The 12,477-nt window shown below is 41.7% G+C and overlaps 1 protein-coding gene across 2 annotated transcripts in view; it reads right to left on the bottom strand.

Annotated features, from left to right (window-relative positions):
- Window positions 1–12,477, bottom strand: part of CAMK4 (calcium/calmodulin dependent protein kinase IV) — a 301,585-nt gene that overhangs the window by 40,884 nt on the left and 248,224 nt on the right. For both annotated transcript variants that reach the window (XM_048849796.2, XM_075128605.1), the window contains exon 7: window positions 9,427–9,501. In XM_048849796.2, coding sequence (XP_048705753.2) covers window positions 9,427–9,501 — 75 coding nt within the window. The remainder of the gene's footprint in view (window positions 1–9,426; window positions 9,502–12,477) is intronic.

Genomic DNA, 12,477 nt, shown 5'->3' with positions numbered 1-12,477 from the left:
AGAGTGAAGAATCAGACGAAAAGCAGTGACTTGCACAGCCAAAGACACCCCATATTTCAAAAGTGGCAACACTCTGTATATCCAGTCTGACATATAAAGGTATGGAAGTCACTGATGTGATGGTAAGGAGAGGTTTCAATGTGATGGATGGGGAATGCAGCGAAGGGGTTGGCCTTAGGTTGTAAACACGCCTATGTAGGTGATGAAAGGGGGCATAACAAAGTGTGGGTGGCAGGGAGAGGAGAGCTGAGGAAGATGGTGTGCGCAGTTATTAGAGTAAGTGACAGACCATTGGCTGTTAAAAATTAAAAGTGTGTCATGTTTCTGATATCAGTGAAGGCATCTCAGCCCAGACGTGATGAAGAGGAGAAGGAGACTTCCTATCAAGATCTGCAGGTGCTAGTAGACACAGCAGCCCCGAAGGAGCTGCTGGTTGTGTTGGGTGATCTGAATGCACACACAGGCAGAAACAAAAGAGGGTATGAAATGTGTTTAGGAAAATGCAGCCTAGGTACTATGAATGATGAAGGGAAAACATTACTGTATTGCCAAACAACTTGATTCCAAAAGAGGGTGTGTCAGCTGGTTATGTACATCAGTGGTGGAAACAAAAGCCATATGATGTTGGAGAGGAAATCTCAATGGAGTCGAGTTATGGGCTGCAAATCAATACCTACTGAGATGGTAGCACTGCAACACAAACCTCCCGTGGCAATGATTGTGGTAGAGTACTGGACAAGAAGGAACTAAGCTCAAAAGAAAGAGGATTTAAATACAGAAAGTTAAGAGAAGTGCAGCAGAGAAGTTTGTGCAAAAAGTACAGGATATGTGTCCAGAAACGGATTTGCCATCAGCTGACAAAGAGCAGAACCACCTCAAAAGAATGTTCATTGTGGAAGTGAAAGAGGTTTGTGGACAATGTAGATGGGGAAAACCAATAGCAAGAGAGAAGTAGCAGTGGACTGACAAAGTGCAAGCAGTGATCCAAAACAAAAACAAACATACAAAAAATAGAGCATCAAGAAAAAGAAATGAATCCATTGCTGGAAATAAAAACAAATACAAAGAAGCTGCCAAGTGGGAAGTGAAAAAGGTCAAATAAAGTGCCCTAGATGATCTGTATGCTGAGTTTGTAAATGACTCACAGGTGGCTGGCAAAAAGACATACTGCACTGCTAAAATGAGATGCAAAGGTGGGGAGGATGGTATTGCACATCATTTGTAAATGATGATCGGGGAGACTGCTAGTAACATCTGCACAAGGAAAGGAGAGGCAGAAACAATACTTTGGGAGTCTCTTAAATGAGGCAAATCCCTTTAGGATGGAGTTGCCAATACGTGATCCAAATGTGGTGCCTGAGGAGGAGGTGAGAAATGCAGTCCAGGAAATGAAGAACAGTAAGGCAGCAGGACCTGATGAAAGTCCCACATGAGTGAAGTCCCACCTAGTGAAAGTCCCACGTGATAGAGGCATTACATGGATGAGTAGAGTGGTTACAGCCATATGGCAAGACAAGAGAATTCCCAAGGACTGGTGCAAGTCTATCCTGATCCCAATACATAAGAAGACAAGCATCCGTGAACATGGAAACTATTGAGGAATAAAGCTCTTGTTGCATAGGATGAAGATATTGGAACGTATCCTGGATGCTAGGATTAGGAGATTGGTGGAACCCCTCCTCGAACAAGACAAGTGTGACTCTAAGAAAGGATGAAGAACCACAGATACCATGTTTATAATTCAACCAGGGATAAAGAAGTGGCTACTGTACCAACAGGAGAGCTTCTGGGCCTTTACAGACCTAGAAAAGGCATATGATAAAGTGGACAGAAGGAAGTTCACACCAGTGACGAGGAAATATGGAGCGGCTGAGGATTTAATAACTATGGTGAATGCCCTATATATAGATTACCTAAAACAATGATCCAAAAATATTTTGGAACAAGTCCCTTTGAAGTGAATGTTGGACTGCAGCAGAAGTCAGCTCTAAGTCCGCTGCTGTTTACACAGAGAAAAAGATTTCAAAATGAAAGTATTAGGGTGGAAGTCAAAGTTCAATCTGTGGCTGACAAAATCCAGGAAGCACAATGTCACTGGTTCAGACACATGCAGAGGATGAATGAAGGGGACTTGATGATCATAGCACGGCAGGAGGTGATGGTAAGAAAGACTCCAAAGAAAGCTATCAAAGTGATGGACAAATTGCATCAAAGAATATGGTAAGCAGGTGGACCTTAGTGCTGCTTTGGACAGACAAAGATGGAGGATGCTTGCACGACAACCCAACCCTAATTGATGGGATAAGGGAAAAAAGAAAGGTTACTGGTCTGAAGCTTTGCTAGTCTGTTGGAGCAATTGTGGTATACAGTACAGATCATGGGACCAGCAATACAGTGCTTGAGGTCTAATTCTGGGTCTGCAACCAATTCCCTCTGTAGCCTTGTGTACATTACCTAACCTTTCTCTCTTCCTTGGTGTTTGTCCTCTAGGAACAGAACTGAGACCACTGGCTCATTTCACATAGTGCACCAAAAAGATGGACATCACTACATACCAGGGAAAGTAAAATGGGGATAACATTTCCTTTTTCCCACAGGAGTGTTGTGAGGGGAGTTAGGGGTTTGTACAGCACTCTGAAGATGTAAAGTGCCACGTAAATGCCAAATTCTACTGAACTGCTGTTGTCAGAAATTCACTTTGCAGAAACAATTAGCTGGGGATTCTAAATGGGTTGAAACAATGGGGAGTCCTTGTGGCACCTTAGAGACTAACAAATTTATTTGGGCATAAGCTTTCGTGGGCTAAAACCCACTTCTTGTTAGTCTCTAAGGTGCCACAAGGATTCCTCGTTGGTTTTGCTGATACAGACTAACATGGCTACCACTCTGAAATGGGTTGAGAAACTCCTTCCAGCTCCTGTTGACTCAGAGTTTTATATATGTTTAACGTTCCTTCCACAATGAAAAATACAAAGAATTAGGTTTGAATCTGTGTGATGCTAAGGGCCCTCAATACCTCAGAGAGGCAATAAGCACACCAAGGATTGGACCCTTAATGACACACATAACTGCCACCCAGTCTCCTCTTCTCAATCACTGCCACACAAACCTTCTGCTGTCTCCTTCCCTCTGCACATATATGCAGTATAAACAGCTGAATCGTCACCACTTTGGAGGCTGCATTATGTGTTTGCTTCCTCTTCTTCACACAATCTTTTATAGTTACAAAAATGTAGGCATAAAAATGGCTTCTGACACTGAGCAATAACTACAGCTTTATGACATTTGCCGTTTACTAGCAATGATAGAAATTAGTATGGAGATTAATAATCAATACTCAAAATACAATTTTATGAGACTAAAGACACTAGGAATAGGTTTAATTCCAAGGGATGTTTAGTTCCTTTGTTTGCCTGATAAAGATACTGCACAAACAAATGTATGTATTACTTGCATCCTATCATCATTTACGTTACAAGCTAATAGAGTAATCTTGTTGCCTTCATCAATGTCTTCCCATTTCCTTTCGTTTCTATAGTAACAAACATCAGAAAGCATGGTCTGCAATACTGTAACTATTTGCTCTTTCTCTCCCTTTTCTTCTTTATGTTTATTCTCTCCAATCCACATTTACATTTTCATTAGCTAGTGACACTACTTCACAGGTATACAGATTTAACACTAAAAATAACCACTTCAAAGAGTTTGGATACATACAGAAGTTAACAGACAGGTTTACTCAGTGCTTCTTGTCTGATTGGGGCACAAAGACTTTGTCTATACAGCGTTTTGGAGTGAGCGGGGAGCAAGCCTCCCACCCTGGGTCAACAGACTTTCGCTGCTAGCGCTCTATAAATAGCTGTGTAGACAGAGATTTGAAGTTGCAGCTCAGGCTGGAGTTTTCGCTTTGAAGCCCCCCTCCTTCCCCGAGCTGCAACTTCGAAGTGCTGTCTAAACAGTTATTTTTAGAGTGCTAGTGTGAGGACCAGCAGCTCAGGCTGAGAGGCTCACTCCTGTTTGTTCCAAAATGCTGTGTAGACACACTCAAAACTGCTGTTAAGTTCAACTGAATACAGCCTATAGACCAAATCCTGCTCTGGAGTCATAGCGTTTAAAGCCAGAAGAGCCCATCAGATCATCTAGTCTGAACTGTATATCACATACCACCACCGCCACCCAGCATCCACACACTAAAAACCTTTCCTGCTGATGGTCTGGAAGTCATCAATAGGCACAAAAGAGTTACACGTGGCCAGGGAGATAAAAGGCAATAAGAAGAGGTTCTTTAGGAGCAAGAGAAAGATGAAGGAAACGGTAGGTCCTCGTCATAGTGGGGAAGATGAGCTAATAACTGAAGGAATCAAGAAGGCTGAGGTGTTTAATGACTATTTTGCTTCAGTCTTCACTAAAATGGTTAATGGTGACAAGATACTCAACACAATTAATATCAACAATGGGGAAGGAATGAAAGCCAAAATAGGGAAAGAACAGGTTAAAAATATTTAGATAAATTAGATATATTCAAGTCAGGAGGGCCTGATGACATTCAACCTAGGAGACTTACGGAACTAGCTGAAGCAACCTCTGAACCATTAGTGATATCTTTGAGAGCTCACGGGGCTCCCAGAAGACTGGGGAAGGGAAAATATCACACCTATCTTTAGGGAAACAAAGAGGACCCAGAAATTATAGACCTGTCAATCTAACTTCAATTCCTGGAAAGATACTGGAACAAATTATTAAACAATCAATTTGTAAGCAACTAGAGAATAATAGGATTATAAGAAGTAGCAAGCATGGACTTGTCAAGGACAAATCATGGCAAATCAACCTAACTTCCTTTTTTGACAGGGTTACTGGCCTAGTGGGTGGGGGGAAGAAACAGACATGATATATATCTTGGTTTCATTAAGGCTTTTGACACAGTCCCACATGACATTCTCATAAGCAAACTAGGGAAATGTGGTCTAGATGAAAATATAAGGTGGATGTACAACTAGTTGAAAGACCGTACTCAAAGAGTAGTTATCAATGGTTTACTGTCAAACTGGGAGGGTGTTATCTACTGGACTTCCACAGAGGTCTTTCCTGGGTCTGGCACTATTCAATATTTTCATTAATAACCTCGATAAGGGAGTGGAGGGTATGCTTATAAAATTTGCACATGACACCAAGCTGGAAGGGTCTGCAAGCACTTTGGAGGTCATGATCAGAATTCAAAACAACTCTGATAAATTGGAGAATTGGTCTGAAATCAGCAAGATGAAATCCAATAAAAACAAATGCACAATTCTTCACTTAGGAAGGAAAAATCAAATGCACAACTACAAAATGGGGCATAACTGGCTAGGCGATAGTACTGTTGAAAAGGATTTGGGGGTAATGGTGGATCAGAGATTGAATATGAGTCAAGGATGTGATGCAATTATGAAAAAGGACAACATTCTGGGTTGTAGAAACAAATATGTTGTATGTAAGATATCCTGCTTTGCTCAGCACTAGTGAGGCCTCCGCTGGAGTACTGTGTCCAGTTCTGGGCGCCACACTTTAGGAAAGATGTGGACAAATGGGAGAGAGTCCAGAGAAGAGCAACAAAAATGATAAAAGGCTTGGAAAACCTGACCTCTGAGGAAAGAATAAAAAAAAGTGGACATGTGTAGTCTTGAGAAAAGAAGACTGAGGGGGAGACCTGATAACAGTCTTCAAATATGTTAAGGGCTGTTATAAAAAGGATGGTGATTGACTGTTTTCCATGTCAACTGAAAAGTAGGACAAGAAGTAATCGGCTTAATCCGAAGAAAGGGAGATTTAGGTTAGAAGGTGGGAAAAGCTTTCTAACTCTAAGGACAGTTTAGCTTTGGAGTAGACTTGCAAGGGAGGTTATGGAATCCCCATCATTGGATGTTTTTAAGAACAGGTTGGACAAACACCTGTCAGGGATGGTCTAGGTTTACTGAGTCCTGCCTCAGTGCAGGGAGCTGCACTTGATGACTTCTTGAGGTCCTTTCCAGCCCTACATTTCTATGAGTCTATGATTACTATTATTTATTATTTGTATTGCAATAGTGTCTGGGAGCCCCAGTCTGGACCAATCCCCCCTTGTGGCAGGTGCTGTACAAACACAGAATGAAAAGACAGTCCCTGCTCCAAAGAGCTTAAATCTAAGTAATGTATTGAGGAACACCTTGCTGCCCTAAGGAGCCATTTGTACCCTCAATTTACATATGCTGCTGACTACAGCATATGTACCAGCTACCTGCAGGGCTGAATATAGCCTAGCACTAGACCATGAAAACCCCTCATAACCAGCAGGCCCTGCTCGCTTGAGACTTTAGGGCCTCATCCTGCAAGGTTCTTAGCACCCTCAACCTCTACTGACTTCAGTGGGAGTTAAAGATTCTCAGCACCTTACAGGATTGGGACCTCAGTGAGGCTCCAGTGTGGTAGCTAGATGTCGGCAGCAGGCGTAGTGGCATCTCTCCCGCCTGGAAGCTGGGGACAGGCATGATCTGCTGTGTTATTGGCAGTATCTTTACCTACTGCAGGGGAGAGCAGACACACATTGGTAACTCTGTTCTCCTGCAGGGAAGGGGGAATGCATCTACTGTGGCATTTCTAATTCCCAACCCTCCAGGAGGGATAGTGGGGGTCAGCAGGGACATTTCTATTTCCTTTCTTCCTTGCCCTCCGCAAGGAGGAACAGGAAGCAGCATTTCTTTGACACCCATCAATTCCTCTCCTCTGTCCCCTAAATACAAGAAGTCACAGGGCTCAAGAAAAAGATCCTAAAACTCTGACTCCAACAATAAATTGAGTATTCTAACAGCAGGGTCTGGAACAGTTCAGTTCTTTATGCAGCAATGACCATCTTTGTGGTGCCCTCTATGAAATGAGCCAATGGTCTCAGTTGTGTTCCTAGCGGGCAAGTGCCGGCATCACAGTTTACCAGCTGTTATTGGATGCTCCCAGTGCATCTTGTCTTCCAAGTGCTCGGTAGCTCTTTTCTCTTAACATTCGTCCCAGGAGTTAGCTAGGGCATGATGGTAAGACTGGATGCTAACTGCTATGATTGCCTTTTTAAATTTTTTCCAAGATTGGTAACACATTTGCTTTTTCTTTAATTGAAGAGTTTTGCTCCCATATACTGGTGCAAGGATGGCTTTGTATTTTGTCCTTTCTGCCTGTACACTGTGTGTTATCTGTGTTTTGGATGCAAGCCAGTTAAAAATGTATGGTTACACTTTTCTATTACATATTAAGCATACAGAAATTACAGTCAGCTGTGTTCATTTTGTGGCTGACTTATTTTCTCCCCAAAGCACTGGGCATACTACATTCAGCACTTAATTATTCATGGACTATTAGCATTACAGTTTCCTGATTCAGATCAGGACCTCTTCTCCTACTCGGCAGCTTGGCAACCTATTTTTGTCTGAGTATGATTCTCTGTGACTTTCTGTTTAATTTTCAGCATCCATGCTTTTTCTTTATATTCGAGTTAGTTGTGCCTTCTGTTATTAAAAGCCTCAGGCTTGTGGTGTATGATGTGTTATGATTTATTTCCTTTTACTGAAATGCTGTGAAATCTAATACGAAAACCCACTACATACAATTTAAATATGTAACATTACATTAAAAGCAGGTGTTGCCAGCAGTAATATATTATTTTCACATTATCGTTTGTATTATTGCAATGTCATTTTATAATTATGATTGACTATTTAAACAGTTTAATTAAACTCTACTTGCAAATGGTGTATTCAGTTTGGGCCTATTGCTGCAAAACTGAAGTCAATAGTAGCTTTGCCATTGACTTCCATGGATTCAAGATCAACCATTTGAAGAAAGGGCTTCTTCCATGCCAGAATCCATCTTTCCTCTGAATTCAGTAATTAGAGCTAAATTTTCAGACAATAGAGGCTGACTTCAGCAAAGGTAAAAATATGGGTGCATCTGTATTTGTACATGCAAATAAGTGATTATACATGCAAATAACTGCTTGCATATGCAATTACTTGATTTGTATGCAAAAATATGGGGTAAACATTTTTCCATAGCCAAGTCAACTTTCACTTTTGGAAAATGTAAACTTTAGTGAAGAAAAAGGAAACATACCAGAACAATATAGCTAACACATGACTCATTTTATAAACTGCATGCTTAGTGCCCATGATTAATACAAGGTAAAACAGTGTCATTAAGACTCTTAAGAGAACTTTGGTCAAGGCCTGTCCAATATCATAACATAAAAACAACATAAATATTGAATAACCTAAATTGAATAACTACTGAAGCAATAAAAGTTGTAGCTGCTATGTATTATACTTCATGGGTTACAGTCAGAAGCCAAATGTTGCATCCGAAATTACATGTACAATCGTGCACCTAATTTGTTCATGCGGTTATTATGACTGCACATGCATACTAGGCATTTATGAAAATAAATGGCCAGCTAGATGTTATTGTGCAGGCAAGCCCCCAGTTTGCATACATAAATGCAGTACCTTTGTATCGAAATCATGGATACAACTGCCTGAAAAAAATTGTGTCTTGCATGCCTCCCAGCCTTTAGAGCTGGGCAGCTGGAGAGCAGTGGCTGCTGGCCAGGAGCCCAGCTCTGAAGGCAGAGTAGCCGCCCCAGCAGCAGCCCAGAAGTAAGGATGGCATGGTATGGTATTGCCACCCTTACTTCTGCTCTGCTGCCTGCAGAGCTGGGCCCTCAGTCAGCAGCGAACACTCTCTGGCCGCTCAGCTCTGAAGACAGCAGCGCAGAAAAAAGGATGGCATGGTATGGTATTGCAACCCTTGCTTTTGCACTGCTGCTGGCTAGGGGTGCTGCCTTCAGAGCTGGTGCCTGGCCAACAGCCACCACTCTCCGGCCACCCAGCTCTGAAGGCAGCACAGAAGTAAGGGTGGCAATACTGCAGCCCCCCTAAAATAACCTTGTGACCCCCCTGCAACTCCCTTTTGGATCAGAATCCCCAATTTGAGAAATGCTGGTCTCCTCTGTGAAATCTGGATAAAAGCACACGAAAGACCAGATTTCACAAAGGGAGAGCAGATTTCACGGTCCGTGGTGCAATTTTTTATTGCTGTGAATTTGGTAGGGCCCTATGTATAAGTGGAATATTATTGTATAATGTATTAATTTGTATTCCACATCAGAGTACTTTCATGTAAATTATGAAATTATATTAGAAAATGCACCGGAATATTGGTTCATGTGACTTGGAACTATAGAGTATGTATGTTTTTGAAAAATTAACACTGATGCCAGCTTCTGAATTCTAGTTTTTGATTTAAGCTGTTCAGGGGCTTTGTCAATATTAAGAAACTTGCATTTGCCAAACACAGAAACTGGAAAATGTAAATAGTCTCTGAATCAAAGTCTAAGTCCAATATATAATAAGTAATAAAGGAACATACCACAGTACCCTGGAGTTCCACAAACTGTCTTCATGGTCACTTGATCTTCCACAATCTTGGAAAGCCCAAAATCAGCTGTCAAGATTTGTAGAAACATAAAATAAAAGTTTTATTGTCTGCTTGTAACTGTGTAAAGTGAGCATAGATTCAACAGGGAGAAGTACTTCACTTTTCTTTTTGAAAACACTACATTTAAGAAAAATCACTGTCATTTTAAGGAACAAATTAAAAGAAAAATTACTTCAAAAGAATTGCATGGAAACAAAATTATACAGAAGCAAAATTTGTGTTGATGGATTAAATCCTCTTGCTCTAAACTCACCAAAATATTTTTAAAGTACAACTTGTGCTAGCTTCCCTAAAGACAATGGAACATACAGTAGTCAGCAAGGAAGAGTCAGATGCAGAGTCAATCATGTACTCAGAACTTCTGATCGGAGCATGAAATACAAAATACTATGAATACAAAATAAATAAATAGAACAGAGAAGATGTTTAAAAACTGAAGAAGGTATATTTTATAAAATAGAGCACTATCCAAGTCACACAAATGAGAGTCATTCTTGTCAGTTGCCAGCTTGTGCAGATCAAGGAGTGACTGGTTCACATTCTTTTCCAGGTGCAAGGCACACTCCATTCCTGTCAACCCATTCTCCCAATCATCACGATCTGGTTTCTTGACGTCCTGCAAAAAGATGTGACCAACCCTCTAGTTCTGTAGAGTATTGTAGAGTATTTTCAAGAAAATAGGGCCTTCGTTCTGATGATGTACTTAGTCCACTGGTTCCTTTGGAAGATAAATTATTTTCCAAATGGATGATTTTGTACTGTTAGAGAAATGTGTGTCTTTCAGTTCTGAAACACATCACCCAGCTACTGGCAGGTCAGAAATTCTAATTACCCAATTTGCCTGTAAAACAGAAGAACAGTAACTTTTTTCTGAGATCACTCCAAAAACACTGTTCCTGGTAGTGCTCTTTCTAGGAGTGACCCTGGATACATTGGGTTGAAGAGCTACCACTTTGGACTTTGACTTTTTCAGATCTTATCAACTAAGTGGGAAGTGGTGTGAGGTTTGATCCTACAAGGAACTGAACCTTTGAGCTACAATCCAGAAAAGCATTGAAGCAAGTGCTTAACTTTAAGCATGTGAGTTATCCCATTGTTTTAAATAGAACTACTGGTGTACTCAAAGTTACACCTCTGCTTAAGTGACTTGCTAGATCAGAGCCAGAGCCCTGAGCACCTTGGATCAAGCCTTTGGGTAGTATTTCAATAGCAGATTTCCAAGGAAAACCTAGGCTTTGCCAGAAGGGGGTGTCAGCAACTCTGCATGTGGCACCCTTCCCTCTGAATAAATACTGAGCAGTCAGGAGCAGCACGTTGTCATAGATGGCACTTGCATGTCCCATCTTTCAAATGAGATTAGAACTGAAGACCTAACCAATTGTATTTCTTTTCCTATGAATGATCTTAGTATCTTTGTCATCATCCAAACTGGAATTTGAACATCTGTCTTAAAAACTGCAGAATATAGTTTGTTGGTTTGCTTTTGTTTAACATGAATTTAAGTGTGAGTACTCTGAGCTGAGAACAAGAAGATAACAGTTGATATTGTGTTTTGAAAATGCAGATTTAGTATAGACTCATAAAATATCAGGGTTGGAAGGGACCTCTGGAGGTCATCTAGTCCAACCCCCCGCTCAAAGCAGGACCAATCCCCAACTAAATCATTCCAGCCAGGGCTTTGTCAAGCCTGACCTTAAAAACTTCTAAGGAAGGAGATTCCACCACCTCCCTAGGTAACGCATTCCAGTGTTTCACCACCCTCCTAGTGAAAAAGTTTTTCCTAATATCCAGCCTAAACCTCCCCCACTGCAACTTGAGACCATTATTCCTCGTTCTGTCATCTGCTACTACTGAGAATAGTCTAGATCCATCCTCTTTGGAACCCCCTTTCAGATAGCTGAAAGCAGCTATTAAATCCCCCTTCATTCTTCTCTTCCTCAGACTAAACAATCCCAGTTCCCTCAGCCTCTCCTCATCAGTCATGTGTTCCAGTCCCCTAATCATTTTTGTTGACCTCTGCTGGACTCTTTCCAATTTTTCCACATCCTTCTTGTAGTGTGGGGCCCAAAACTGGACACAGTACTCCAGATGAGGCCTCACCAATGTCGAATAGAGGGGAACGGTCACGTCCCTCAATCTGCTGGCAATGCCCCTACTTATACAACCCAAAATGCCATTGGCTTTCTTGGCAACAAGGGCACACTGTTGACTCATATCCAGCTTCTCGTCTACTGTAATCCCTAGGTCCTTTTCTGCAGAACTGCTGCCTAGCCATTTGGTCCCTAGTCTGTAGCGGTGCATGGGATTCTTCCGTCCTAAGTGCAGGACTCTGCACTTGTCCTTGTCGAACCTCATCAGATTTCTTTTGGCCCAATCCTCTAATTTGTCTAGGTCCCTCTATATCCTATCCCTACCCTCCAGCATATCTACCTCTCCTCCCAGTTTAGTGTCATCTGCAAACTTGCTGAGGGTGCAATCCACACCATCCTCCAGATCATTAATGAAGATATTGAACAAAACCGGCCCCAGGACCTTGGGGGCACTCCAGTTGATACCGGCTGCCAACTAGACATGGAACCATTGATCACTACCTGTTGAGCCCGACAATCTAACCAGCTTTCTATCCACCTTATCGTCCATTCATCCAGCCCATACTTCTTTAACTTGCTGGCAAGAATACTGTGGGAGACAGTGTCAAAAGCTTTGCTAAAATCAAGGAACAACACGTCCACTGCTTTCCCTTCATCCACAGAGCCAGTTATCTCATCATAGAAGGCAATTAGATTAGTCAGGCATGAGTTGCCCTTGGTGAATCCATGCTGACTGTTCCTGATCACTTTCCTCTCCTCTAAGTGCTTCAGAATTGATTCCTTGAGGACATGCTCCGTGATTTTTCCAGGGACTGAGGTGAGGCTGACTGGCCTGTAGTTCCCAGGATCCTCCTTCTTCCGTTTTTAAAAGATGGGCACTACATTAGCCTTT

Source organism: Caretta caretta, chromosome 5 (genome assembly GCF_965140235.1).
Source record: "Caretta caretta isolate rCarCar2 chromosome 5, rCarCar1.hap1, whole genome shotgun sequence".
NCBI lineage: Eukaryota > Metazoa > Chordata > Testudines > Cheloniidae > Caretta > Caretta caretta.
The sequence above is the reverse complement of the archived record's forward strand: the minus strand, read 5'-3'. Positions and strand labels throughout refer to the sequence as shown.